Here is a 25,926-nt window from a genome sequence, read left to right on the forward strand (position 1 = left end):
GAGCTTCGTGCCCTGGATGTGCATCCCACAAATCTCCATCAACTGCAAGATGCTATCCTATCAATATGGGCCAACATTTCTAAAGAATGCTTTCAGCACCTTGTTAAATCAATGCCACGTAGAATTAAGGCAGTTCTGAAGGCGAAAGGGGGTCAAACACAGTATTAGTATGGTGTTCCTAATAATCCTTTAGGTGAGTGTATATATATATTTTAAGTTTGTCAAATGGGCCAAAAATCTTCAAAACCTGAATGAAGTAAAGCATTCGGACCCAATTCTCTTGGTTGTCACTTTGACCAAAGCCAAGCAGAGCTGCAGTGTAAAATGAGCCTCACAAATGAGTTTACTAAACTGGCAATGAAATCCAGCAGACCAGTCCCGGCCCTCTTTCAGCCATGCCTCTCCCTTTCTCCTCCCTTCACAGTAACCAGAGACATGCCAGCTCCCTGCGGCTGAGCGGATGGCAGGCAGGGCCGATAGGAGCCGTTACCAAGCTGCCATCTTCTTGTGCCGCTCTGTGAATGCATGACCCTCGAGTTAATCCTTCTATTATTCCTATTAGCAAGTCTAAGTATGCAGACTTCAAACAGACTGTGCACTGGGTCACAAGGTTTAAGAGGCAGAAAGATAATCATCTGAATTACAATTTCTGGATATGACGGGCCAGACAGACCTATGGTAAGGTTACCAGCTCTCACTGCTGATCAGAGGCCATGTGGGAGCATTTAAAGCTATCCTCCATTGCCTCTGTTCCCCTGGGGCCAGAGCCCCACTGACTGATCAGGCACAGCAGCTGCAAACCCTGCCAGCTCTCATGTGTGCGCTGGAGGTCCTGGGGACAAAAAATACACTGTAGTTACAGCTTTCTGCACCACAACATCTCCAGTCACTCGGCTCTCACAGTCCTGTCAACGTGCTTTGAAGGTGGAAGGAAACATAAAACCTGCCGTCAGTGTGAGTAAGAGATGAACAGTGCATTTGGAGGAGCTTCACTGCTGTTGGTTGTCATGGATTTCTCTTACATGCTTGGTTCACATTATAAAGGCCTATACTTGCATATATATATATATATATATATACACACACACACACACACACACACACACACAAGGTCTCTCTCAGGCACAAATTTCAAGACAGACAAGGGTTTCCATATGTGCTGTCCAAGCTCTTTTGAAGAAGGACAAAGAAACAGACAACGTTGAGGACCGTAGATGCAGTGGTCAGCCAAGGAAACTTACTGCAGCAGATAAAAGACATCATGCTTACTTCCCTTCACAATCAGAAGATGTCCAGCAGTGGCATCAGCTCAGAATTGGCAGAAAACAGTGGGACCCTGGTACACCCATCTACTGCCCAGAGAAGTCTGGTCAGAAGTGGCCTTCATGGAAGACTTGCGGCTAAAAATCCATACCTCCGACGTGGCAACAAGGCCAAGCGACTCAACTATGCACGAAAACACAGGAACTGGGGTGCAGAAAAATGGCAGCAGGTGCTCTGGACTGATGAGTCAATATTTGAAATATTTGGATTTTATGTAGATTTTTCTTCTGTTCACTCGCTTTGCATTTAGTTAATTGATAAATATAATTTATTAACATGTCTTTTTGAAAACATTCTTACTTCACAGCATTTTTTCACACCTGCCTAAAACTGTTGCACAGTACTGTGTGTGTGTGTGTATAATATATATATATATATATATATATATATATATATATATATTATACACACACACACACACACAGCTCTGGAAAACAAATTAAGAGACCACTGCAAAATTATCAGTTTCTCTGGTTTTACTTCTTTTAGGTATGTGTTTGGGTAAAATCAACACGTTTTATTCTATAAACTACTGACAACATTTCTTCCAAATTCCAAATAAAATTATGAATGGAATGGAATGGCTGCCATACATGTAGAAATGCTGATTTAAGAAAAATGTACAGTGGTCTAAATTTTTTCCAGAGCTGTATATATATATGAAAAACTTGCTTCATTACTGCACCTCTATGTGGAAATACTATACATATAAAAAAGGAAACGAGTTCCAGAAAAATCCTGGTTAACAAAGGTGTACATTTTTCCTCAAGGAATAAATGTAAAAGCTGCATGAGTTTTGTTATTTCCAGGGCACCGTCGAGGGTAACTGTATGATGCAGGGCTACTTAATTACAGCTAACTGGCATGAGAAGGAGAAGGACAGCAGATCATAAACATAAATAACAAGTGTACCTCCTATTTTCTACATATTACTAGGGTCATCAGCAGTAATGTAAACCTGTAGTAGGACAACGTGGTTTTGAGGAGATTCTGATTAGGTAGCAAAATGCAAAGTCAAGTGACTGCTGTGCAAGGGCAGAAAAAGATCTGAACAATAGCAAGGAGATTGTATTGTAGTCTCCTGGGGTTTTTACTAATATAGCACCACTTTAGTGTGAGTCATCACTGCCTCAACACACTTGTATGGCACTGGTCACACAGCAATAATGATTTGAACTCGGACGTGGCAAGCCTTAAAAAGGATTTACATTGTTAGAGACAGACGGATCCCATAATGATAAACATTTTCATCAAAAGTAACAAAAAATACAATCCTACATACTCTGCTTCTAAAGTTGAGCCATTTAAAGACTTTGGCGTTTTTAAAATATGGGTTGATTTCTCCAGTGCATGAAGTGTACTATATTATTGCACTTTTGTAATGCTCTTATATTTTGTAAGTCGCCCTGGATAATGTCATCTGCTAAGAAATAAATATTATCATTATTATTAGTAGTAGTATTAATAATGAACAATTGTGAAACATAGTATCTAATTTCAGCCAATAATCTTGACGACAAAAACTACTGTGAAGAAAAAGATGTCTACACAAGCAGGGATATTGAAGTGTGATTTAGACTAATGGCCAGGTGCTGCTACTGGATTATGCTGGAAGTGCCAGTCACGGCACACCAATACTTTAGGAGGAACACAAGTTTCCAAGATTGTAATAATCGCAATGTATTGAGCATCTGGAATTTCATATGGATAGAAGTGGCAGCTTCCGACAGGAAAAGGAGACTTTAAAAAGTCGCGTGCTGCATACCGTGTGACATGAAAGGCTGAGCCGCAGAAGCTCCCTGACAAAAGAGAAAGGTGCCGAAGAAACAACATTTAGTAAAACACCTGGAGAAATAAAAAAAAATCCTCTACATAAATGTTGAAATCACAAAAACAACTCAGGGTCTGTTTTAGTGGCAGTCCGTCCCTCATTTGGTGTAAATCAGGACGGATAATTGAAACCAGAGGCAATGTCTGAACAATGGACTCTTCGTAGAGAAGTCTGGTTAATATTTCTTCATTATTGACAACAAATTGGAGATAGTGGTCAGAGCCTATAATTGTGTGTATAAGAAGGAATGTACGCAAATAATGCACTTTGGGCAACGTTGCTTTGATAAACGGGAGAATGTGGAACAGTAATTACACTCATCAAAAACAGGATTTTCCTCCATCTGATTGGCGGTTGCAGGCGCAGCTCTAGATCTTTTCAGTTTAAAATATGGCATTACACTGGCATTCAGACCGCAAAAAATACATTCATCCACAATAGGGGTAAAACCATGTTTTTTTTCTTTCTCCAAACTGTATCATGCTAAGGCTGGCCAACAGAAGGCTTGGTGATGGGGAGGTTTCGCCACACACAGTGATTGGTGCTTCACAAGTTAAGGCCTTTACAACTAAACTACTTCCAGATTTAAGAGCCAAGTGACTACATCAAAATATATTCAACAAAATAAGATAATTTCACTTCCTTCTAATGTCTGTAGCACACAGTCACATTTTCCAAACTTGTACAGGCACACAGGCTGTGGTAAACATGCCCTGCAAGCTTGCTGGTGGTTTTGGTAATGCCTGCGTGTTAAACAACTTGGGTTCAGAACACTACAACCTTCGTAAAATCGGATTAAAAGCACGTCTGGGATGTGGTGTGGCTTTACACCAGACCCCCGTGCAGTCATAACAGTAGGAAGGACAGCACGGGCCGAGTGTAGCATTCACTTATTTTTCTTTAACCTGTGTATCGACAGGTGAAGAAAACAAAAACAAATGGGAGAGCAAAACAGGAGGTTCTTTCCTTTATTACCAAACCAGTATACAGTTTGTGTGGAAACACTAGATTCCCAGTAATGGCAGTGGCTTTTCAGAGAAGCCTGAAAGAGCTAGAAGGATTGTCTTCTCCTGCATGCTCTCTGGGAGGGAGTCATTATTGGAGGTCTAACCAGAGTCTAACTTCTCCTGTTAACTGGACCTGGCCGTTTACATTCTCCACAACCTAACTGATGGGCCCCCGAGTGCTGCCGAGTCTTCCAATAATTCAATATGCAGAAAACCATGAAGAGCCAAGACACTATAAATGTATAGATGTTGTGCCCTTACATAAATACAAGACTGAATGTTCAGCTATCCTGCTTCTGATGCTGTAAGGATTTTATAAAACAGACATACACAAGAACCCCAATCACTACTGATTAACATGCTTATAGATTAAAAATATGGCTGTTATGCGACGCATATACAGTGTGATAAATGTACATAAACCACTGTTCTCACATGTTATCACATGTATGTTATATCCCAGCGAAGCCATATTTACTAATTTCAGCATCAGCTCCAACTCACAGCGAGAAATATCACGAGAGTTTCGTTTTTTTCATGTATTTGGTGGTGGGGTGCAATTAGTGGATTTTGTAACCTTTGATTTAACCGTGGATTTAACCTTCAGTATTAAACTCGATTTGTAATGGTTACTGGGGATTTACTCTTATCCGGATTGCCCTCAAGACCTCTGACCAGCATGAGTGAAACAGTTAGAGCCCTTTCAGTTAATGTGCAGGCTGTGTGAAGTGCCAAGCACTAACATGTTGCAGGTGTGTATACATTTCCTGACACGTCACTGGTTTAACCTCAGAGTTAATAATTGGAAGCAGTTACACTTTGGTTGGAAAGAACGTGCATTAATAATGAGCAGTTATCCTGCTGTGAGTCTTGGTTTTGGCTAGATGGAGACTGAAATGTTTGGTGTTTTTATACATTACATTTTGTTATCAGATTATTAAAGAAAACTTTTAAATAACACTAACACATCGCTAAGCCTACAGAATATCCATCATTCACATCCCAAGCTTATGGCATAGTTCATAAACTGTTCTCACAAAATCTTAAATCACATTCATGAAATGGGATGCCAAAGACACAGATGTTCGGTCTGTCTATCAAGTTGGGCACTCACATCCTAGTGCATCTGTATCTTGATAATCATCAAGTTCAATGTCAAAGGTATCCTACCTTCTTAGGACTGTGAGAACAGACATCCTTGGATGTTAAAATTAAAAACTGGATCCAAACAGCAAGCAAAGCCCTTATAGAAATATTGTACAGGCACAAAAGCTAGGTCAAGAAGATGATCATGGCAAAGGGATTATCTCTTCTATTGTGAAGCTATGCCTGGAAAACACATCCAGAATCGGTCAATGACCCTAAGAACATAAGAAAGTTTATAACTAAGTGATCCAAGGATCCTATCCAGTCTGACTTTAAATGTTCCCAAACTTATGGCTTCTACCACATCGCTGGGGAGTTTGTTGAGATTGTGACGCCTCTCTGTGTGAAGAAGTGTCTCCTGTTTTCGGTCTTGAATGCCTTGAAGCCCAATTTCCATTTGTGTCCCCGGGTGTGTGTGTCCCTGCTGATCTGGAAAAGCTCCTCTGGTTTGATGTGGTCGATGCCTTTCATGATTTTGAAGACTTGAATCAAGTCCCCACGTAGTCTTCACTGTTCCAGGGTGAAAAGGTTCAGTTCCCTCAGTCTCTCAGTAGGACATTCCCTTCAGACCTGGAATAAGTCTGGTTGCTCTCCTCTGAACTGCCTCTAGAGCAGCGATATCTTTCTTGAAGTGTGGAGCCCAGAACTGTACACAGTATCCAGATGAGCTCTAACTAGTGCATTGTACAGTCTGAACATCACTGCCCTTGTTCTCAATTCTACACTTTTGACAATATACCCTAACATCCTGTTTGCCTTTTTTATTGCTTCCCCACATTGTTTGGATGGAGAAAGTGAGGAGTGAGAAATGACTCCTAGATCTCTCATGCGTTACTTCATCTAATTCTATTCCTCCCATAGCGCAATTATAGTGGACATTTTTGTTACCTGCATGTAATACCTTGCACTTGTCCACATTGTCCCTTTGAATAGCCTGTGCTGCCGAGATTGTATCTGCTGAGTCACCTATTTTAGTATCATCTGCAAATGTGACAAGTTTGCTAACTATCCCAGAGTCCAGATCATTAATATAGATTAGAAAAAGCAAAGGCCCTAGTACTGATCCCTGTGGAACTCCACTAACAACCTCACTCTAGTTAGAAGCGACTCCTCTAATCGACACCCTCCGTTTCCTAGACATCAACTAGTTCATAATCCATCTACTTACATTACCCTGAATGCCTACAGCTTCCAATTTGAGGATCAGACTTTGATGTGGAACCTTATCAAATGCTTTTTGAAAATCTAAGTATATCATATCATACCCTGGTTGTTCAGGACACAATATTTTGTCTCTTGGGAATCGGTTCCATCTGCAGAAATGGTAAAACGGTGCTGCTAACCAATCACTTGTGCTGCAAATTGCTGGTCCCTCCGAAACCTCTACAGAAAACTCTTTATATAAAACAAACAACAAAAAAGGTTACCAATCAACGATGCCCAGACGCAGCTGGTACTTGTATTACACACTCCCATAAAAAGCATTGTTAATGATTTATGGGTTCAGGTGGTTAAATTCCAGACACCTGGTCATTGAAGCAGCACACCTTACTGAAGGGGGGGATGGAGGGTCCATAGCCTGACACTCGGGTCAGAGTAAAAACAAAACGTAGACAGAACCCCTCTACAAAACCATCACCATTTATACTGCAGTATCATCGCTGGACCGCTCTAGCAGGGTCCCATGGCCAATTCCAGTCTTTTCAGAAGATCTCTTAGTGAAGTGTTTTAATAATTCTGCTGAATAATATCGGGTCTAAACGTATTGTGTCAGCTTTTGTTTACTTTGAAACAAAAAAGAGGCTCATTCGTGCAGTGATTGTTTTCCATACACTACCAGTGCGCAGCTTAAGGCTTCTCAAAAATTCTCATCAGTTATTAAAGCGGTAAAGAAAGAAACCACATCCTTCAGACAGACTAAAGCCTCTTAATGCCTCAAGTAATAGCTTTCTGCAATGCATATATCCTAAACACTCTCCAATTACAGCTCCACAAGGTCCTAATAAAATGGAAAAGGAGACAGATTTTCTTCACAATGTAAACACTTACATGTGTTGGAATAAATATTTCAGTCTGATTTCCTATTTGCTGTAGTGACACACAGCAAATCCAACATGAAAACACGAAGACTTATCTCAATACAAAAGCCAACATGCTTTAACAGTACAAAAGACGTTTGTTTGTTTTTTTAATTGAGGGGAAAGATACTGAACTGCTGCAACATTAAATAATATAAATAAATAAACTTTTTGCTTAAGAAGAAAATATCAAAGTGCAATTAGAAAGAAACACTATACGTCGGCATATATTTTATTACTTGTGGTGGAAGATGGTCAGAGTTTCCTATCCAAAGTACCAGACAGAAAGACTACCAGAATTAGCATGCCTGTACAGCAGAAGAGAATTAAATCCCATTTTTTGCCAGCAGGGGAATGCACAAGGATTTACTGGGACACTGCTATAGGACCCCACAATAGGTTAAAGCTAGGGTTTGGGTTCCATAGCAACAGTCAACTTTCACTTCTACTAATGTGGGGGTTGTGTTTCTACATGGCCAACTGAGAAGGGAGCAGCCACAGATTGCTTGTGGATTCAACAGAATTTGTTTCTTCTGAATGGAATACAGCTGCCAAGCAATTTAATAGGATTTCTCAACAATCAGGGTTAGGGTTAGGGTTGGGGCTGGGTATAAGGTTTCCCACATTACGGTCTCTCACCTACTCCTGAAAACAAATCTTAACATATCCAATTATATGCATGTGAAGGCCATTATATACATTATAACCAATTCCCTCCTTATAGAATCATCCAGGTTTCACTGTAACCAAAATTACAGGGTGAAAAGGTTCAGTTCCTCAGTCTCTCAGTAGGACATTCCCTTCAGACCTGGAATAAGTCTGGCTGCTCTCCTCTGAACTGCCTCTAGAGCAGCGATGTCTTTCTTGAAGTGTGGAGCCCAGAACTGTACACAGTATCCAGATGAGCTCTAACTAGTGCATAGTGCATAGCATACTGATGTTTGAGATACTAAAGTCTATAGTAGGATGGCTCTGCCTAGATTGAATGTACATGTACATGTTTATGCACAGTGTAAGTGTAAACCCAATACAAGACTTCAGTAGCTCTCTCCTCACCAAGCTCTGGGCCTGCAGTGTAATTTTCCATAAAGTGCGAAACATCTGAGGAATTTACTGGAAATTCAATATTGACCTCTACTCCATATGCAACTGCATTTAAGGCTGAAAAAATACTTCCAAAGAGTCCATGAACTCTTTTAAGACATAACACAAAATTGAACAGGAATACTTGATCCAAATGGATTCAAACCAGCTGACTGTCACAGTTACACTTTATAATAACAGGCAGTCGTGGTTGTTGGATTTTCCATGTTTTCTTACCATGAAATTTGTCCCACAAGTTCAAATCATCAGTTAATACAGACATGGCAATTCACTAGTCTGACACCCAAATAATGCTCAGAATCACTATGCTGAGTGCATTGCAGTGCAGAAAGGAAAGGTTTCACAATAACTGTGTATTACATCACTAAGTTACCAGTCCCATGTTAAGGCCATGCAGCCTGAACCCCAACCCTAGCCAACACAACAATTTCAAGCTAGTCCCATACAAATCTGAACCCAATCCAGTGAGTTCAGGAGAAACACAACCTTTACCTTCAGGAAGGCACTCCAACGCCAGCCCAGACCATAATACATCCCTAGTTTTAAACTAAATTTAAATGCACAATTTTGCTTAAAGGAAAGGTCAAACTAGATCTAAAATCATGGTTTTATGTGTATTTCTGTTATTTTAGTATAGACGTAAGATACAGACCTCTCTTCCAGATTGAGTTCATCATATAAGCAAATGTAAAATGTGAAACATACCAAATAATGACTTCAGTATGTTAAATCTAGTCCGGATGGTTCGTGTCATAACCTCCTGGATAGCAGAGTACTAGATTAAGAAAGTTACTATTTACCTGGCGAACACACACACACACACACACACAATGCATTAGCCAGTTCATAGAAACCAGCGTCAGCTATCAAAGTGATTGCTGCAGATTGCTTTTATTTTATTTGAATATGTGATTACTTACTTACAATTTTCCCTTTTAATTAATCTCCTCTGTTGATGGCGGTAAAAATTGTAAAGATTTGTAGTTGTTTCTCTGCTATCCAGGATGTTATGACACGACCCATGTGGACTAACAGAGAGCTAACCTACTTAAGTTTGATATTTGGGAAGTTTAAAATTTTACATTTTTAAAAGTTGCTTATATGATGGACCCGATCTGGAAGAGTGGTCTGTATCTTACTTACATACTCTAACACCACAAAGATGTATACAACTTATTTAAGAACTAGTGGGACCTTTCCTCAATACGATGCTTGGCAAAAAAATCTAAACCCTTCCTGTAATCATCTGCATCCCTAATTTATGCACGATATTTTAAAATTTAGGACGTACCACAGATTTTATGAAAATGCTCCCAAAAAAAACAGATATACGTAGATAATTCCCACCAGAACTACAAGACAAAAACAATTGTTTACATTCATAGGCAAATAAACCGAAACCTATCAACAAAAACAACTGTGGTGAAATGCTTTTTAAAAGATTAGAGCATTCACACAGGAAAGTAATCACCCTCCCATCAGTGTTAATTTCGTCAAGAAAACTATGACTAAAAAATATTCATCAACAACCTATTTTCAGTGATGATAACTATGACGCTAACGAGATGAAATACTGTGAAGAAAACGATAACTAAAAAAAAGAAATGTGTTTCGCTAAACATTGAAGTTGATACAGACTGTGTGAAGTTAAGCACCTGTTCTTTTGTAGGACTGGTAAGTGCAGGTCTTGTAATTTGTAAAGTTAGGATCTAATTGGTTAACTTATAAATACATTAAGCCAAGTTAAGTGCTTACAGCATGAAGTGCAATTCACGCTTGGCTACAGTAGGGCTTAACAATATGCTTATGCTTTTAATATCGCTTTAAACATCCAATCGTTTGTGTATCAGCGGGGGACGTGCTTGAAAATGAAATGTTAATGCAAAAGCCATTTGAAATGTTAATATTGTCAGCGAATGTGTGTACTGGAATATAAAAATACAAATGACATGATTATACTTGCATTTTTATCGAAATAATGCGTGCATGAATAGAATGCATGGATGCAATTGTTGGATTACATTTGCATTTGAATAAAGTCCACTATATGCATACTGTTCTTGTAACTAACTATTTCAAGAGACTTCAAACTTAAAAAAAAAAAAAAAAAAATGAAGTACAGAAATTGGTGACCATGAAGTTTACAATAGTTGTTTGTGACTTGATTTCAAATTAAGTTAATCAATATGTTTTGCATCCAACCACTAATTGATGTACACATCTGGCATCAGACATGATGGATAATGATGCTAATGAAGTAAATGTGGACTAAAACATGGATTAAAATGTCACTAAAATTACATTGACTAAACTGTCCAGCGTTTTCATCGACTAATTTTAACTAAATCTAAAAATGAAATGACTAAAATGTGACTAAAACTGTTAAGAATTTTAGTCAAAAGAGTAAGACTAAAACTAAATCTAAAATAGCTGCCAAAATTAACACTGCCTCCCATTCCCTTCAAAACATTTTTAGATGTAGACAGTGGCTCCAGTTTCACCTCCTGAAATAATTACTAAAGATAAATGATAAAAACAATAAGAGATGCCAAAGCATTTCAACACAACTGCCCTTCTTTCTAGTCTAACAGCTTCCAAAGAACATCTTAGTCATAACAGAGACGTGCTCTAAACTCAAAACACGTCGTAGGGTCTGTGCTAGTGGTGCAGAAATACACTGACATCGTTTCTAGATGGTGCAGTTGGAAAATGTTAAAACACACGCACATTTTCTCTGTGGACCACCCGGAGTCTTTTCCCATGCCATTCAGGCCTTTAGTGAAACTCCTTGTTTCATTCCACACTACCCTCCAGTCCCTCCCCATTGTTGTACATATTACAGAATACCAATGAAATGAAAGATGATCTTATTCTGGAAGAAATTGTGTAATACCAGATATCTAAATAATCTGAGCAAAACAGATAAATTCCCCACAGATTCATGTCAGGGTATTAAACCAGTGTAATCAGAGACTCCAATAAATTAAAATGACAAAAAACATGTGTTTTGTGTCATTGTGATGCTGTAATCTATTTAGGGTAAGTAGAAGTGATAAAGTGGAATTTGCTTTGCCGTCATCTACTGTTTGAAAGACAATTTATTTCCCAAGGACCTTATAACGCAAGTCTTTTGGTTAATATTCTTTTCATATGCTTTTCAGTCACATTAAGAAATGACCATAGTTAAAAGCAAATAACTCATATCGATACAATTCCTGAAATCTTCCTGTACTTGTGTGTGCCGTAAGACTCATATCTCTAAAAGGTAGCTCCACCTGGCCAAGGCAACAAGATAACAGCGTAGTGAACGTGGCGGTGAAAACATAGCAGTAGTAACAAAACGGTTTCCTAGGGAAGCTTTCAGTTGAATGTAACAAATACTGGAAAATGAAATTATACTGTTATTCGGAAGACATTGTATAAAGAACCCATCATGCCTTCTCAGTGCATAAACACCTTCCTCAAATTTAACAAAACACTGTAAAAGATAAACCCCTTTAGACCATGCTTGTGCTGAAAAACAGACATTTCTAAACACTTGTAGTATTCACTCTTCCATTCATATAATCTATGCTGTGCTGTATAGGATTTTTGATAAGAGAATTGCTTAGCACATGTTGCCCTTGGGATAAAATCTGCATCGTGTTAGCAAACAACAAAATATAGGTTCATTTTTGGGAAAGGGATCAAACACCAGTCCAGCTGAGACCTGTGTGAAGGGTTCAGGCACCTCCTTAGGCTGGACAAAACCAAACAATCATGTAAGGAAGTCTAAAATTGTGTATGGTACAAGAAACTTAGGTTTGGGGTCACTTGTGAATAATGAATGAATAATGAATCCACAGTTATCACTGTATCTGTATAATATACAGTTTTTATATTTGTACAACAGTATGAGCAAGCATGTTTTTCCTGTTACTAAAAGGACCGTCTTGGCAAATGATTAGCCAGAGTATACAAATTCCTAATTGCTTAAATTAACTTTAACTCTAAATCTTGATTTACAAAGTGATGAACATGATATCTTAACCCCAACACAACTACATGAATCAAAAGCAGAAGAACACTGGATAAAGCTGATTTAACATGAGCACAACTTTACAAGCAGGGCTTGACTGTATTCACAGCGACCCAGAATGAACAATTCATCGTTTTGACATTAACTCAAGATATTCAAAATGTCATGAAGGTCGTTTTAATAACAGTTAAGAGTCAGTGCAATGGATTCCTTATTTTATTACAGTAGTTCAGACTGGTAAGTGGCTGATAATTACAGCATAGCCAAGACCACCTTAGTTAGAACAGTCACTTTTTTCTTGCCTTTACTGCACTTTATATTACCATGTCATCATCTTTTCCACTTCTTACCCCACAATACTCATGATTTAACATTTGAGTGTGTTCCATGCTGGGAACAAGAAAAATATTTATCTCACTTATTTGTGTGCGTGGGTTTTCACATATTTGATGTGTGTCACATTGTTGTAATGGACTCCAGTCCAACGCTCCCTCGCTGCGTTCGCGGAGAGCAGCACAAAAAGCCAGAGCAGCCTCAGTTCCAGATCATTCCTAACCACAATTTCAGCAACGGGGGGCTCGCGTCTAGGGATCTTTCTGTGAATTCGGACTGCTGCTGCGATGCTAGATTGTAACTTTTATTTGTGTGTGTCAGTTGGCATGAGCAGACTCAATTTTCATTTGATTAATGAGGGAACAAACTTACACTTTGGTCAAAAAGCGTGATGGTTTCGCCCTTAGGAGGGTGCGCTGTCAAATGTCCACATATTTCCATAGGCCTCAGACCAATGTAAAAATGCTTCGACAGACATATTCTACAAATGCAATGAACAGGGTCTTGTTTTTCTAAGTCATAATCTTGTCTGTGCTAAACTATGTTCAAAGGAGAGATTCTGCATAACAAATGCCTCATTTAAACAGGCCTGTGTTGTACTAGGTGAAGTAAACTGAGAAAAGCAGAGAAGAACAGGGACTGTGTCTACCACTTTCAAAAGGAAAGACACCTGCAAATCTGATCTTATTCAGAGAGATCTCAAACGCACCAGCTCTCTCAGTGAAGGGAATACCAGAGCCGCCTCCTACTGGACCCCTTTGTCTGATCCATGGCAGCTGGCAGAGAAACTTGAATATCCAAATGGAACATAAAAAAGAAAGTGATAGAAATATCTGTGGGTGACAACTGAAAACGAATCCAAAAACAAGTCTGGACCACCCCACTGGCAGCAACTTCAGCCCCTTGAGGAGGTCAGCAGTGGTGAGGAGTGAAATGTGTGGGGAGGACTGACTATTTCAGACTGTGTTTGTCTCACAGCTTTGAAGCAGTGAGGCAGTAAGAGCTCACATCACTGTGGACTATCCAGATATTCCCTCTGCTATGAGCCTTCGGGAAGAGGGAGGGAAACTAATTACACTGAAAAAAGCGTGGCCTGTACTTCTAAATTACAAAGAGCGTTTCATCCAGACAGCTTCTGCTGTGAGAGTATTGTCACGGTTTTCACGAAAAACCTATGCCAAATGGCACACATTGCATTCTCACATTTTCGATTATGCTTTAATAGATTTAATTAATCACTATTCTGAAATATATATATATATATATATTTTATTATTATTTCTAGAATTACTGAAAAGGCTACTGGTATGCTTCTCTCAAACCGGTGGTGTGGTCTTAACATTAGATTTTGACAAGGCTGGAAGAGTTTTCCTGAGTTTTTTTAGACAATGTCCTTCATCCTTTCAGTTTTGTCATTCATTCATTCAAAGTACCAAGTGCAAATCTAGGGTTTATTAAAGAGAAGTAGACAATTGGTTATTCATAGTCAATTGCATGAAATGGTCACTTAAAAAAAAGCAAATGTCAAATGTTCCCATTTCCCTAATGAGTCATTTATTTCCCAGTGGAGTAGAATTATATCCTGGTGAACATATGTTGTTAGAAAATAGATGATTAGAGCTGGATTGATGTGTATTATGTAATCCAAAGCCAATGTTAAACTGAATATGTGTAGATGGGGGAAAAAACATCAAATATGTTTGGTAAATATCCTGCTACAGCCAGTATATTGTCCACCTAAGATAAGCAAACATGAAACACAGAGAGCAGTTTTAGAGAAATCGTTTGTATTAAACCTTTGTGAAAATATACCAGGCACAACTATTGCATTGTCCAAATTAACGGAATACTCTCAAAAGATTCAACTGAACTCATGAACGGCTTTCATACGCACGCCAAAAGGCACAAAAACAAGAGAAAATTAATTAATCTTCAATGTCTGTGTTCCTTGCAAACAGTGAATTTTTTCCACTTGCTGAAAACCAAGCTTTAGACTAGACTTCAGACTAAGTGAAAGCAGTTGGCTATTGCCGACTGCCCACACAATTTAAACAACTATCCAGAGGCCACAACACTGGTTTACCAACGGTGTTCTGCAGATCGCTCATTTTTCTCTCGTATTTTATGTAACCAGCCCATGAAAATCTGTCTTACATGAAACCTTTTTAAATTTTCCTTCCGCAAACCAAACCACAAACTAGGTTTTCCAATATATTGTAATGTGTTATATGTGAATTTCGCCTGGACAGTTTGGGCTCTTTTGGTATCGACTGCAAAATTCTCACTTTGCTGCTAGGGTTTAAATATAGAGATGACGCAAACGTCATCCTCAGTTTCTGATGACTCCGCTGCTGCATTGACCAAAATCAAATTTGAAATCTTTTCACAAAAAAAGTTACTGCTGTAATACTACCTGTGATCAGTGCTTAATAAATCATTTAAAGAACAGAGTTCTTTTAAAAAAGCAATTTCTTGTTTAACTATATTGCTTACATTAAAGTGATGATTACAGTAATGTGTTTTTATACTTAAAATGTATTTAAAGGACATCTTGAACGGATACTTTTATTCCAAGAGACATTTACAGAGTTTCAGAGTGTAAACTATGCAATAATAGCTGTGATTGCAGAGTCACTTAAAACCTCTGTACAATATGGATGATAGACTAGAATAATAAATGTTACTTTTCTAACATTTACATACAGTAGCACACACATTAAGAAGAAATACTCTAAATCACCAGCTTGTTCTTGAAAATAACAATGGAATGTAGTGCTCCATTCCAAGTCTCTCTCACTTTCACATTAACCTATTCAAAAAAATCTGAAAACAATAAAACACCAGTTGGAAAAGATTTTTTGGTTCTCAAATTCACAAATGTGAATCTAATAATGTGCTCAACCAAAATGCTATAGGGCTTATCAAAGTTCAAAAACACTACCGCTCTCTCTGGTTTCTGCCCCTGACCGACACAAATCACACTGAGGCATTAATGATGGATTTGGATACATTAACCATGTTCAGTGCCAAAGCAATAGGTAACTCTTTCCCAACATATTCTACATTTGTCCCAGGAACTCCTTCAGAAAAACCCATCAGAAGTTAAAGAAAAGAAAGTGTGCATACCTGTACAAACCCACACACTACATAGTCCCCAAACATGGGCAGACCAGGACGGCTTTCTCTGTAAATGTTGAGGGTGTAGATCGTCATGACAACGGGTTCTGCCCCAGACTCGTCCACCACCAGGATTCGAATTCTGCTGTTGCCCAGGCCAACGGGGTAGTTAGCAGTCCTGCGGTAAAAACAAGCACTTCTCCAATTAGTTCAGCCTTCGGGGACATCCAAAAGCTTTACACACGATACCTCAAAATATACAGATGGATATATGAACACCGTGCACTGTACAGTGAACTGGATGTAATGTTACTTTCAGAGATTTAACCGCAAGAAAAACTTTAACAAGACATCTACTGTGATTGGATGAAAGACAAGACAGTTGTGACAGAAGTGGGAAGATTAAATTCTGAGATGTGAGCTGTAGCTGAGAACAGGAGCCAGAGAAACCCCAGTCTGTGTGCGTCTCAGTGTTAACTACTCCGGTGGACTATTCTCCAGGTTTTACAAGGTGAATGCTCACCCAGGAGGCATTAAGCTCTTAGCAAAGAGATCTGTGGGTGGTTGGGTGGTTAGGGAAGCCATTATGAGTCCAGAATCCCTACTTCCCATCTATTGCACCACTCAGACAATTTGATGCAAATTGCATTCCTACAATCACACACCTATCATTATTATCATTATGATTATGATTATAATGAAGAAAGGGCCATGAGTCTGTAGGAGAAATACATTTTTGGGAATAAAAAACAAAAAAACATTTATTCATCGATAATATGACAGGTATACTCTGTTAGTTCTGTCCATTTCAAAACTGATTACTGAAAGTCTTAATATATGTTACTATACCGTGTCAAATCCAGACCAGTTAGTCCCCCCTCCACTAAATGTAAATTAAATGCAGGTCTGATTGGTTAACTGGAAAAATAACCATTAGTCATCAGATAAAGACGGTATTTGTATTGATGTTACGAGTATCAGCATGGGAACTAGTTTACCTGGGTCCCTTGCGCTCATCCAGACGCACCTGGCAATGACAGTTGATAGGTTCGGCTCTAATCTTTACTGTCATGACATCAAAGGGCACCTGAGCATGGTACTCTTTGATCCGAGGGCTGAAGGGAGGAGTCAGGTCCAGGGGAGGGTTGGTGTACAGCTGCCTGAGATGGGGTGTTGTGCATTTATCTGTGTACCGAAGCAATAGAGAAGAGGACACAAGGCAATAATATTTCATCAGGTGTGTTACAGAAAGCCAAACAAAATACTTAAATGCATGAATTATAATTGCATTGCATCCTATGCCAGTCCTTCACCTTCTAGATTAGTTAAGTTATATATATTGAAAAACATTAAACTAAGAACTAATTTCTTCACAACGTACAATAAAAACAAATGGATTTTGTTTGCTTGGGGATTCAGTGTAGAACAACATTTACACACTTGCCTATAGCAATTTTACCATTTGTTTTGACTGAATCAAATGGTAACTTGTGTACGTACAATGCAAATTTTACAAATACTAATAAAGAAAAGTCAATTAAATCTGATTAAGCTTTTTAATGAAGTGTCAGCTCCTCTTTGAAGTTCCTTTCAGCATTCAGTATTTGAGCTTCACTCACATGTATCTAGTGTCTGTTTAACACTTTCTGATGTTCAGAATAAACTATATGTAAATATTTATGGGACAGCTTAAATAAAATGTCAAGAATAAAATTACACTAGTTAAAACTGGTACTGAAAAATCATCATCCCAACTAAATTACAGAATATCTTCTTACAATGAGTGCAGGATTGCAGTGGTTTATTTCAGCCGCACAAACTTAAAACAGGTCGTCCATCTCAACGAATCAACTCATCATCTTACAGGGTTTCATCATTTAAGTAGCAGCTTACAATTATTGTGTGCATGACTGCCATTCGTGACTTCTCGGTTTGTACTTACCATAACTGCAATCTGACCACAGGGAATTATCTGGGGGAAATAAAATCACAATAAGCTTTTTGTTTAAAAAAATAATAATACAAGCATCTAGTGTACTCAGAGGTCCAAGGGTAACTGCAAAGGTCAGGGGTGGGCAGCCCTGCAGTGCATTCTGGGCTTTGTTTTATCCAAACCGTTAAACTGTTTAATTGAGCCAATTGCTAAGCTTAATTAGTGAAAATGTCCCTGTGTTGAAGGCCTCCAGGACAGTAGCTCTCCACTGCAAATCAGCTGTGAAAATATCCTCTAACTAACATGAAATGCAGATGCAAATTATTACATGAACCAACTGACAGCACATGCCTTTTTGCTGATGGTCATTTTCAAAAGACCCAGAGGTCACTCCTCTACCCTGCTTTTCAGCATCAACAATCCTATATGGGAAGAAGAAAAAAAATTGTAATGTGTATTTTAACTCAAATAAATGCCAAGATGCCCAATTCAGTAAAATATTGACTTGCCATTTAGAAAGATCTGGAATGTTCTTCAAGTAAACTCTGTATAAAAGATCGGAAACATCAGAGACGTGTGCAGCTTGAGGAGAACCTGCTCTTGGAGTAAATCTCTGGGAAAGATGGTGTTGCAGGATCCTGAGCTGCGGTGACACTGATGGATACAGCTGTTTAACAGAGACATTTTACATTATTTAATGTCAGACTGTACTCTGGGTACAAACAGGTGGACAAAATGTCATATTTACTAAAGGTGTGTTCTCCATTTACACTGTTTAATCTCTGTGGACCAAACCCAATTATGTACCCATTTATTCAACAAACAATATGTAAATAATAATCATAGTTAAATACTGGATGTAAATACGTTATACAAGATGTACAACCTCGTGTAAATAATACCATGAACAAAAGAAGTATCCGCATGAAATATAAAGCATCTTGTGATGAGGTTGAGTGGGAGAAAGCGTGACTGAAGTGGATTAAGATTCAGACGGCAAACAACAGATATCAGACAAATAGTCACAAGAACATTAGGAGAGACGATATACAAATTAAAAATAAAACAAAACATACCAATTCGAAAGGTCCCGGATCTTTCAGTTGCCTTAGAAACTGAATAAGACAGTGAAGGTCTGTGGAAGTTAGACAGGGACCCTGTGCTCCGATGCAGGCCTGTGACAAGACAAGACAGGCCAGATGATTCAACATGCAGTCGCACTGTAATAAAGACATGTCTATAACCGAGTACAACTTCTTAGATATAAAAATAATCATCATCATAATAAAACATTAATGCAATACATCCACCACCCCCCAATAAAACAGTTTAGTAAGAGTTTTAAACAATGCAAATAACATTAGACTATGATATTGGATAACACTGAATTATGCTAAAGGAAGTGTATTTGAATTGTTGAAGCAGTAGTTATTTTGAAGGTATCTGCAGTTATCCCCCTATCAGAGCCATATAAATTTATGAAAATTTTGTTAGCGGAATAGTGTTAACCAGCACATTCATGAACTGATGACAGAGGCGGTGAACCCTGCCCAGCGGGACGCGGTAATATACTGCGGTGAACAAAAACCTTACCGTTTCCCCCAATTCCCTCAATGTATTTTGAAAGGTTTGCAGTAGGCCATCGCTTTCGGAGAAGCTGGGCAACACAAAGTTCAGCACGTCCTCCAGGATGAGCTCTTTGGTTATTTGGCCATCGAAAATAGGATCCTCTAAATCGTCAAAGTTTAACTCATCCTGAACCTTAGAACACAACAAAAGATGACAAAATAAAAATACTGTTTAACGCTGAACATTTCCTGCCCCTCTCTTGCCCACCAGCTGAACAGGACCCCATCAGTGTGGGCTCTTATGATATCACAGCTCCCTCTGGTGGACACTCAAAAGAATATTGACGAGAAGAACCAGACCTCAAGGTATCAAACTCTGACTGCACCGATCATAATAAACAGCTAGGTGGCTGTATAGGAAAGTGAAGTGCCCCATTAATAGAGTATAATTACCCGCTAGCTCTGCTTGAGTCCTAATGTTTTATCCCTATTTCACTGCATCTGGAGTTTGCACTTTGCCTGCAGTATAATTACACTTTCTCCACTCTGTCTTGCCCCAGTCCTGATATTTGGTGCTCATTTCAACACTGTTTGGTCTACAAGTCATATTCAGAACAGACTGCACACAGACAACACTCACCTTCACCACCTCAGGCACCAGTGACGAGTTGAAGCTCAGAGTGAAGGTCATCCACTGAAAACAGAACCTACACCTGCGGGACAGAGAGCAAAAGCAGAGGCCAGCAATCACTCCAAAGATCTCTGCGGGACTTTCAGGTTTATTTCAAAGTCTCTTTCAGTCCACCCTCGTCCCAGCAGCACCTCTTGGACAGGTATTGAAACTGGCAATATGTGGACTATACAAACAACTATAGTGAACACTGAGGAAGAGCTGGTCCAGAGGGAAACCCAACGATGAACCAGGGTGGCTGGCAGGCCCGCATTAAACCACATTGGGCCCCGAGGGTATGACTTTTTGATAGGCCCCCCAAAACCCTGTACAGTCAATTCACACGCAGCAATACGGAGACATTGAACAGTCTGAAGTCTCCACGCATGGCAAGTTGAAGATAATGCTTCCACATTCCTAAATATTATATTCTCAGATACACTATGAATGGAAATGAGTGAACTAAAAGCACAAAAAGAATGATAATTTACCATACTAAAATATTGCTAGGCTGATTGAAATAAGCCTTCTGAAAAAGCAAAGTAACATCATTTCTATGCCGGGACACAGCTGAGCCACACTTTTCTTGCATAAACAGTTCATGCAGCATCAACATTTGATCTGTATGGATTATCACATCACCACCAACACAGCAAGCAATGAGCAAACAAGTGTCACTCAGTCCAAGTCCAGCAATTTTTCAATGTAAATGCAGTGTTTCTGCCCTGAAAATGTTGTGTGTGATGTTCATATGTAAAAATATTAACTTGTATTCAACTCTTTGTTTTTCATTTTCATCACACAGCTGGTTTATAAAGGTGCTGCACATTAAGTGGGTGAGGCAGTTGTATGTGGTACGAAATCTCGGCAGTTCTGGTGCTAAAAACCTAACCTTGCTCAGATTGTGGAACTGGGCTTAGTGTGGCTCAAGTTAGTGCCATCACATTACATGGTGTGACAATGTGCTGCGATACTAACCTGTTACAGCCAGAAGTGGTCGATCTCCTGCTGCCTGCATCGATCCACCTGCCTCTGAGTCTCTCAGAAAATACCCAATTAGTTTGGGGATTTTTTTTAATTAACTGAGCCTCCCTCTGCTCCTTCTACCTCTGTAGTGCCCTGTGCTGGAGGTAATCTCCCTGTTGCAGGTGTCAGTGCAGAGGAAATGGGACTGATGACATCAGACTAACCTTGTCAAAGTCGGATGTCTTGTGGATGAGCTTTGCCCAGACAGTGCTGCTGCCATTACAATCTGCCCAATGGTCTCCTTCATGTTGATCAAAGCCTGAAGTGCGCTTTCTTTCCCAAGAGCTCTCAGGAAAAACACATGCAACTGGAAGACATTTCACAGCCGATTAGATCCAGGTGGCTTCAAACAGAGGAAAGGAGTTTAATAGTACTTCAGTGCCAACTGGTGTCACAGTTAAGTATTTAGACCATGGCATAGACAGTGTGCTTTACCTGCATGAATAATTACCCCCGAAAAAACCTGAACCATGTGACATGACATGAGGAGTCAAAAGATGGTTCCCTTTAAAAGCCACAGATGTGATTAGTTCATAGGAAAGGTATTTATGTATATAAAAAAAAAATTAAAATGTTATAAAACGCAGCAGACATTCTACCACTAGGTGGCACTACACACCAAGTCAAGTGTAATCAGAAGTCACAACAAAAAAGAATGGTTTAAAAATATTTGACAACTTGTAATGTGGGTGGTTTTATAGTGTCAAAAGAGGCTCAGTTATGGGAAAAAGGAATGATGTATTCTACATTCTTACATACACTTACCCATTTATACAGCTCCATATTAACGTAGCTTGCTCAAGGGTACAACAGCAGTGTTTTTCATTTTTTTCCCACATTCCAGCAGACGGCTTGGCTTCAAATGAATTGCTACTGATACGAGCCTATTTAGACTCATTTAAACTCTTTTCCTCTTTTTAGTTTGGATTTACACCTTATTTTTTGCGTTTTCTCCACATCAATAGTTGAATGTGCTAATGCACTCGGCTCGTTGCCACATCCCACACACGTGGAGAGGGTGAGCAAGTACGACTGGGATCCTCCAATCACAACCGCCCCTCAGTTTACGCACTGCAGGCTACACAGCCCACACGAGAGGTTCAGTTACGACTGGAGGAGAGGCGCGTCCCTCTCGGTGGAACTGCAAACCTGCAGGTGCCCAGGTAGGGGATGTTCGTCAGCGACGAGCCGAGAGAGACCCAGATGATTTAGCCTGCCCTACCCCAGGCGGCGCTGGCAAATTGCGTTCCGCCACTGAGCACTCCCGCTCACAATCGGCAAATGACATGAGCCGATATAGAACCGGTGAACCACAGCTCATCTCATTGACATTGACAGCTCATTGACCAACTGAGCCACCCAGGAGGCCAGTAGCTTCTCTTTTTTCTTAAGGATACAAATAATAAATCATTCACCAAACACCAAGTCAGCACAGTTCCCCACTATTTTACAAGCAGGAGACATGAACAGCAATAGGTGGTAAATATTTCCACACACCTGCTTTTCATTAGCACTGTGCTAATGAAGCTCGTTACCTTGGCCGCGTAGCTGTGCTTCTGGGGCTCGGTCCTCACCAGCCCCGTGGAATGAAAGAAAACCGTGAGCGGCGTTATGGAGGTGATGAGTACGTACACCCGGACGGTGACAAAGGCATCCTGTCCCACCGAGAGGTCCTGAGGGGCACTAGGCCTGATCCTGCAACCAAAACAAATCATATGTGAGCAGAGAGAACAGCTGAAGAACCACAGCAATAGCTCAAGGGCTAGAACACAGAGAGACACTTACGACCTCATAGCGTTTTAAAACAAGGCGGTTTCAATTTACCTTTTTTGGACGAATAAAAGCAGACAAATTAATTCAAAGTGATAGAACCGGTATACGAACAAAAATAACACTGGCTGAATTATAAGTAAATGTCAGAATACATCATGTTAACTATCGGTTTCTGGCTGTACTGTTTTTCTCACTAAGCCTGTATCCTTGGGTCTTGACCTGGAGCAGAAATTATGAATATTTCAGTGATAGCAGTTCACACAGTGACTGACCCTTTGTCCCTGACAGGGTGGCTGGGGTCCCCTGGCCGGACACTGTGAGCCGCACAGGCGAGAGCAGAAATTGGAAGCCGTACGTCTGAAATAGAATGCAATGCCAATAAATATCTTGCATTTTTCACCCACACCCTGCCTGGCATATTTATACTTGTGCTGTCAAAAGCGCACCTGTGCGTTAAAAGTATTGGTCTTCTTATCAGCTGTTCAACTTAACTTCCGGTAACAAGGAGTATTGATTTTATATGCATATTGAGTTCTCACAAATTTGTATTACTCACACACACACCAATATATACACACATAAGTTCAAGAAGACCTGATTGATAAAATGGGATGGATATTTTTTCCAGCTATTTTTATGGAAGCAACAAAAACTAGCTACAAATCTAACAAAAACAGGCAAACTTAATTCTGCACTGAATTTTCTGTGTAAAGTGGGACCCTTGACAAGTGAAGTCCAATTCATAATGTTTTCAAATAGATACTGAATGTTAGATCGACTATCCGCTATTTCAAAATGCAATTTCAAATTAATTAAGGACTACGAATGTGTGCCATGCTTAGTAGTGTTCAAAGACAGTGGCTCAGAACACAGTCCCTCTTCACAAGAATAAGACTTCACTCCTCAGATTGGCATCGTCTGCACATTGACATCGTCTGCACATTGACATCCTCTCACTTCATGTCAGGACTGCGAGGAATTCCTCAAGCACAGGGATCCTAATTAAATCCTAAAGCTGAACTGGATTGCACTGAAAACATCACACCAGGAATCAGGCTAGTGAATCTCTAAATAATATAAATAACTAATGGAGCTTTGTGGTCTTCCCTGGATTAAAAAAAACATTTATTTTGGAAGTTGAAAAATATTTTCATGTCAAGGATTAGCACCCCTTTTCCTCCCCGGGGTAACTTTTCAGCAAAGAAGTCACAGCCAACTCTATAAACATGATGCCAATGCAACAGTGAAAGTGTTTATTGCAAATAGGCAACCATTTCCTTAGTGTTTGTTTAACAATATCAACAGTAACAGTAAATGGCTGTGGGCAAACTCACATAAACAGAGAAGGAAAAATAATTCTAACCAGGCTACTGCTTCAGCGTTTCCCTAGGAGTTCTGCTCTCTCTCTCAATCTTGGTCATAACGAGCCACAGTAACCTGTCCTGGCTCCCTCACTGTGGCTATACGGCCAGTCGTGTATATATGGCCTAGGTTGCTTACCCCTAATAAAGCACCACACCCAAATACATTTAACAAAAGTGAAATCTAATGTCCAGCCTTTGTTTTACTTTGGGTCTACAGCAAAGGTGACTGAGCTTACAGCAAATAACCAAGACCCAGAGCCAAACCACCAGTGTTTACACGCAGCAAAAAGACACAGAACATGTTTAGCTTACATAAGTAAAGTGGAATATAATAAAAGGCACTTAATCATTAAAGTTGATGTTGTGCTCGATGAGAACATGACAAGTCTAATTCAGTGTTCCAAAAAATTAATTAATTGCAATCCTAGCTTCCAAAACCCAAAAAACAGGCAGAGTGCAGAAAACTCAACCAACCTGGTATGATAAAACACAGTTCACTAAGCTGAAGTTTATACAGATGTGTTATGAGAAAACATCATAAGCACAGAATAAATTAAGTCCTGTTGAACACCTACACTTAAAATATAAAGGGTCAGATATTGTCCTCCATAAGAAATGCCATTCAAATATGATGGCATCATCTCAAATAATTGCATATACAAAGACATGAAACCCTTAATAATGACATAATGCAAGCACCAAAGTTATTATGTAGACTAGCTGAACCTGCTTTCAGTGTATAAACAGACCGTTAATTACCTGACAGCCTTTCATCAGACTGAAGAAGGCACAGCCCGTGTTTACTGGAGAATGCCTGCTTAATTCCTGGGATCATGTTGACCTACAGAAAGAAATTGTACCCTGAAGCCACAGTGCACCTCACTTGAAAGAAATGCGTTAGTGGTTCCCCCTGTGCTAAAGCACTATAATCACAACCTCAATGGCAAAGCATTCATTTCAAGAAACAAATGAGATGCTTATGAAAATGTTACATGTGGCGTTTATGAAACCAGGGACTAACATGTTACATGCTTTTGCCAATTTTTATTTTGTGAAGAATTTAGTAAAAAAGTAAGATGCACATTTAGCAAAGCAAATCTTAGTCCTCTAAATGAATTTGAGCATACGAGTATGAAGTATGAAACCAGTAGACGAATTACAGGAATGCTGTCCATTGATCCTTTAACCTCTATGTCTGTGTGAGCTCCTTGAATAGGTTGTAGTTGTTGTCATTTTCAATGTTACTTTGTAGCAGTCTGGTTTAAATCATTTGTAAAACTAGATCAATTACATCTGATTGACAGTCACATCTTACTAGGCACAGTCATACACATGCATATATATTAAAGATACATACACAGATAATATTGCATGGTCTTACCTTCTGAAGAGGTTGCAGTTTATTGAAATCTATCTTAATCAGGCAGCTTCTTTCAGAACTTTGCAGGCAAATCAGGATATCCCAACTACTGCCATCTAGAAACAAAACTAAGTATTAGATTTTTATTTAAACAGAAAACTAAAAAAGCAATTAGGAAATGTTCAACTGCAAACAACCAAATACACATGCACTTCTAAGAAGAAGCTTTTATGTTGATAAAACAAGTAAACCATGAAATCATTGGGACCTCAAAT

General features: G+C 39.3%; 1 protein-coding gene across 1 annotated transcript in view; it reads right to left on the bottom strand.

Moving 5' to 3' along the window:
• Window positions 1-25,926, bottom strand: part of cped1 (cadherin-like and PC-esterase domain containing 1) — a 58,652-nt gene that overhangs the window by 22,502 nt on the left and 10,224 nt on the right. Inside the window, exons 3-15 of the mRNA XM_066704948.1 lie at window positions 25,673-25,767; window positions 25,051-25,132; window positions 23,200-23,284; window positions 22,690-22,849; window positions 21,319-21,461; window positions 20,099-20,171; window positions 19,484-19,651; window positions 18,967-19,065; window positions 18,400-18,557; window positions 18,242-18,312; window positions 17,900-17,929; window positions 16,956-17,142; window positions 15,967-16,135 (exon numbers count right to left, since the gene is read on the bottom strand). Coding sequence (XP_066561045.1) covers window positions 15,967-16,135; window positions 16,956-17,142; window positions 17,900-17,929; window positions 18,242-18,312; window positions 18,400-18,557; window positions 18,967-19,065; window positions 19,484-19,651; window positions 20,099-20,171; window positions 21,319-21,461; window positions 22,690-22,849; window positions 23,200-23,284; window positions 25,051-25,132; window positions 25,673-25,767 — 1,520 coding nt within the window. The remainder of the gene's footprint in view (window positions 1-15,966; window positions 16,136-16,955; window positions 17,143-17,899; window positions 17,930-18,241; window positions 18,313-18,399; window positions 18,558-18,966; window positions 19,066-19,483; window positions 19,652-20,098; window positions 20,172-21,318; window positions 21,462-22,689; window positions 22,850-23,199; window positions 23,285-25,050; window positions 25,133-25,672; window positions 25,768-25,926) is intronic.

This window comes from Amia ocellicauda, chromosome 5, assembly GCF_036373705.1.
Source record: "Amia ocellicauda isolate fAmiCal2 chromosome 5, fAmiCal2.hap1, whole genome shotgun sequence".
NCBI classification, from domain to species: domain Eukaryota; kingdom Metazoa; phylum Chordata; class Actinopteri; order Amiiformes; family Amiidae; genus Amia; species Amia ocellicauda.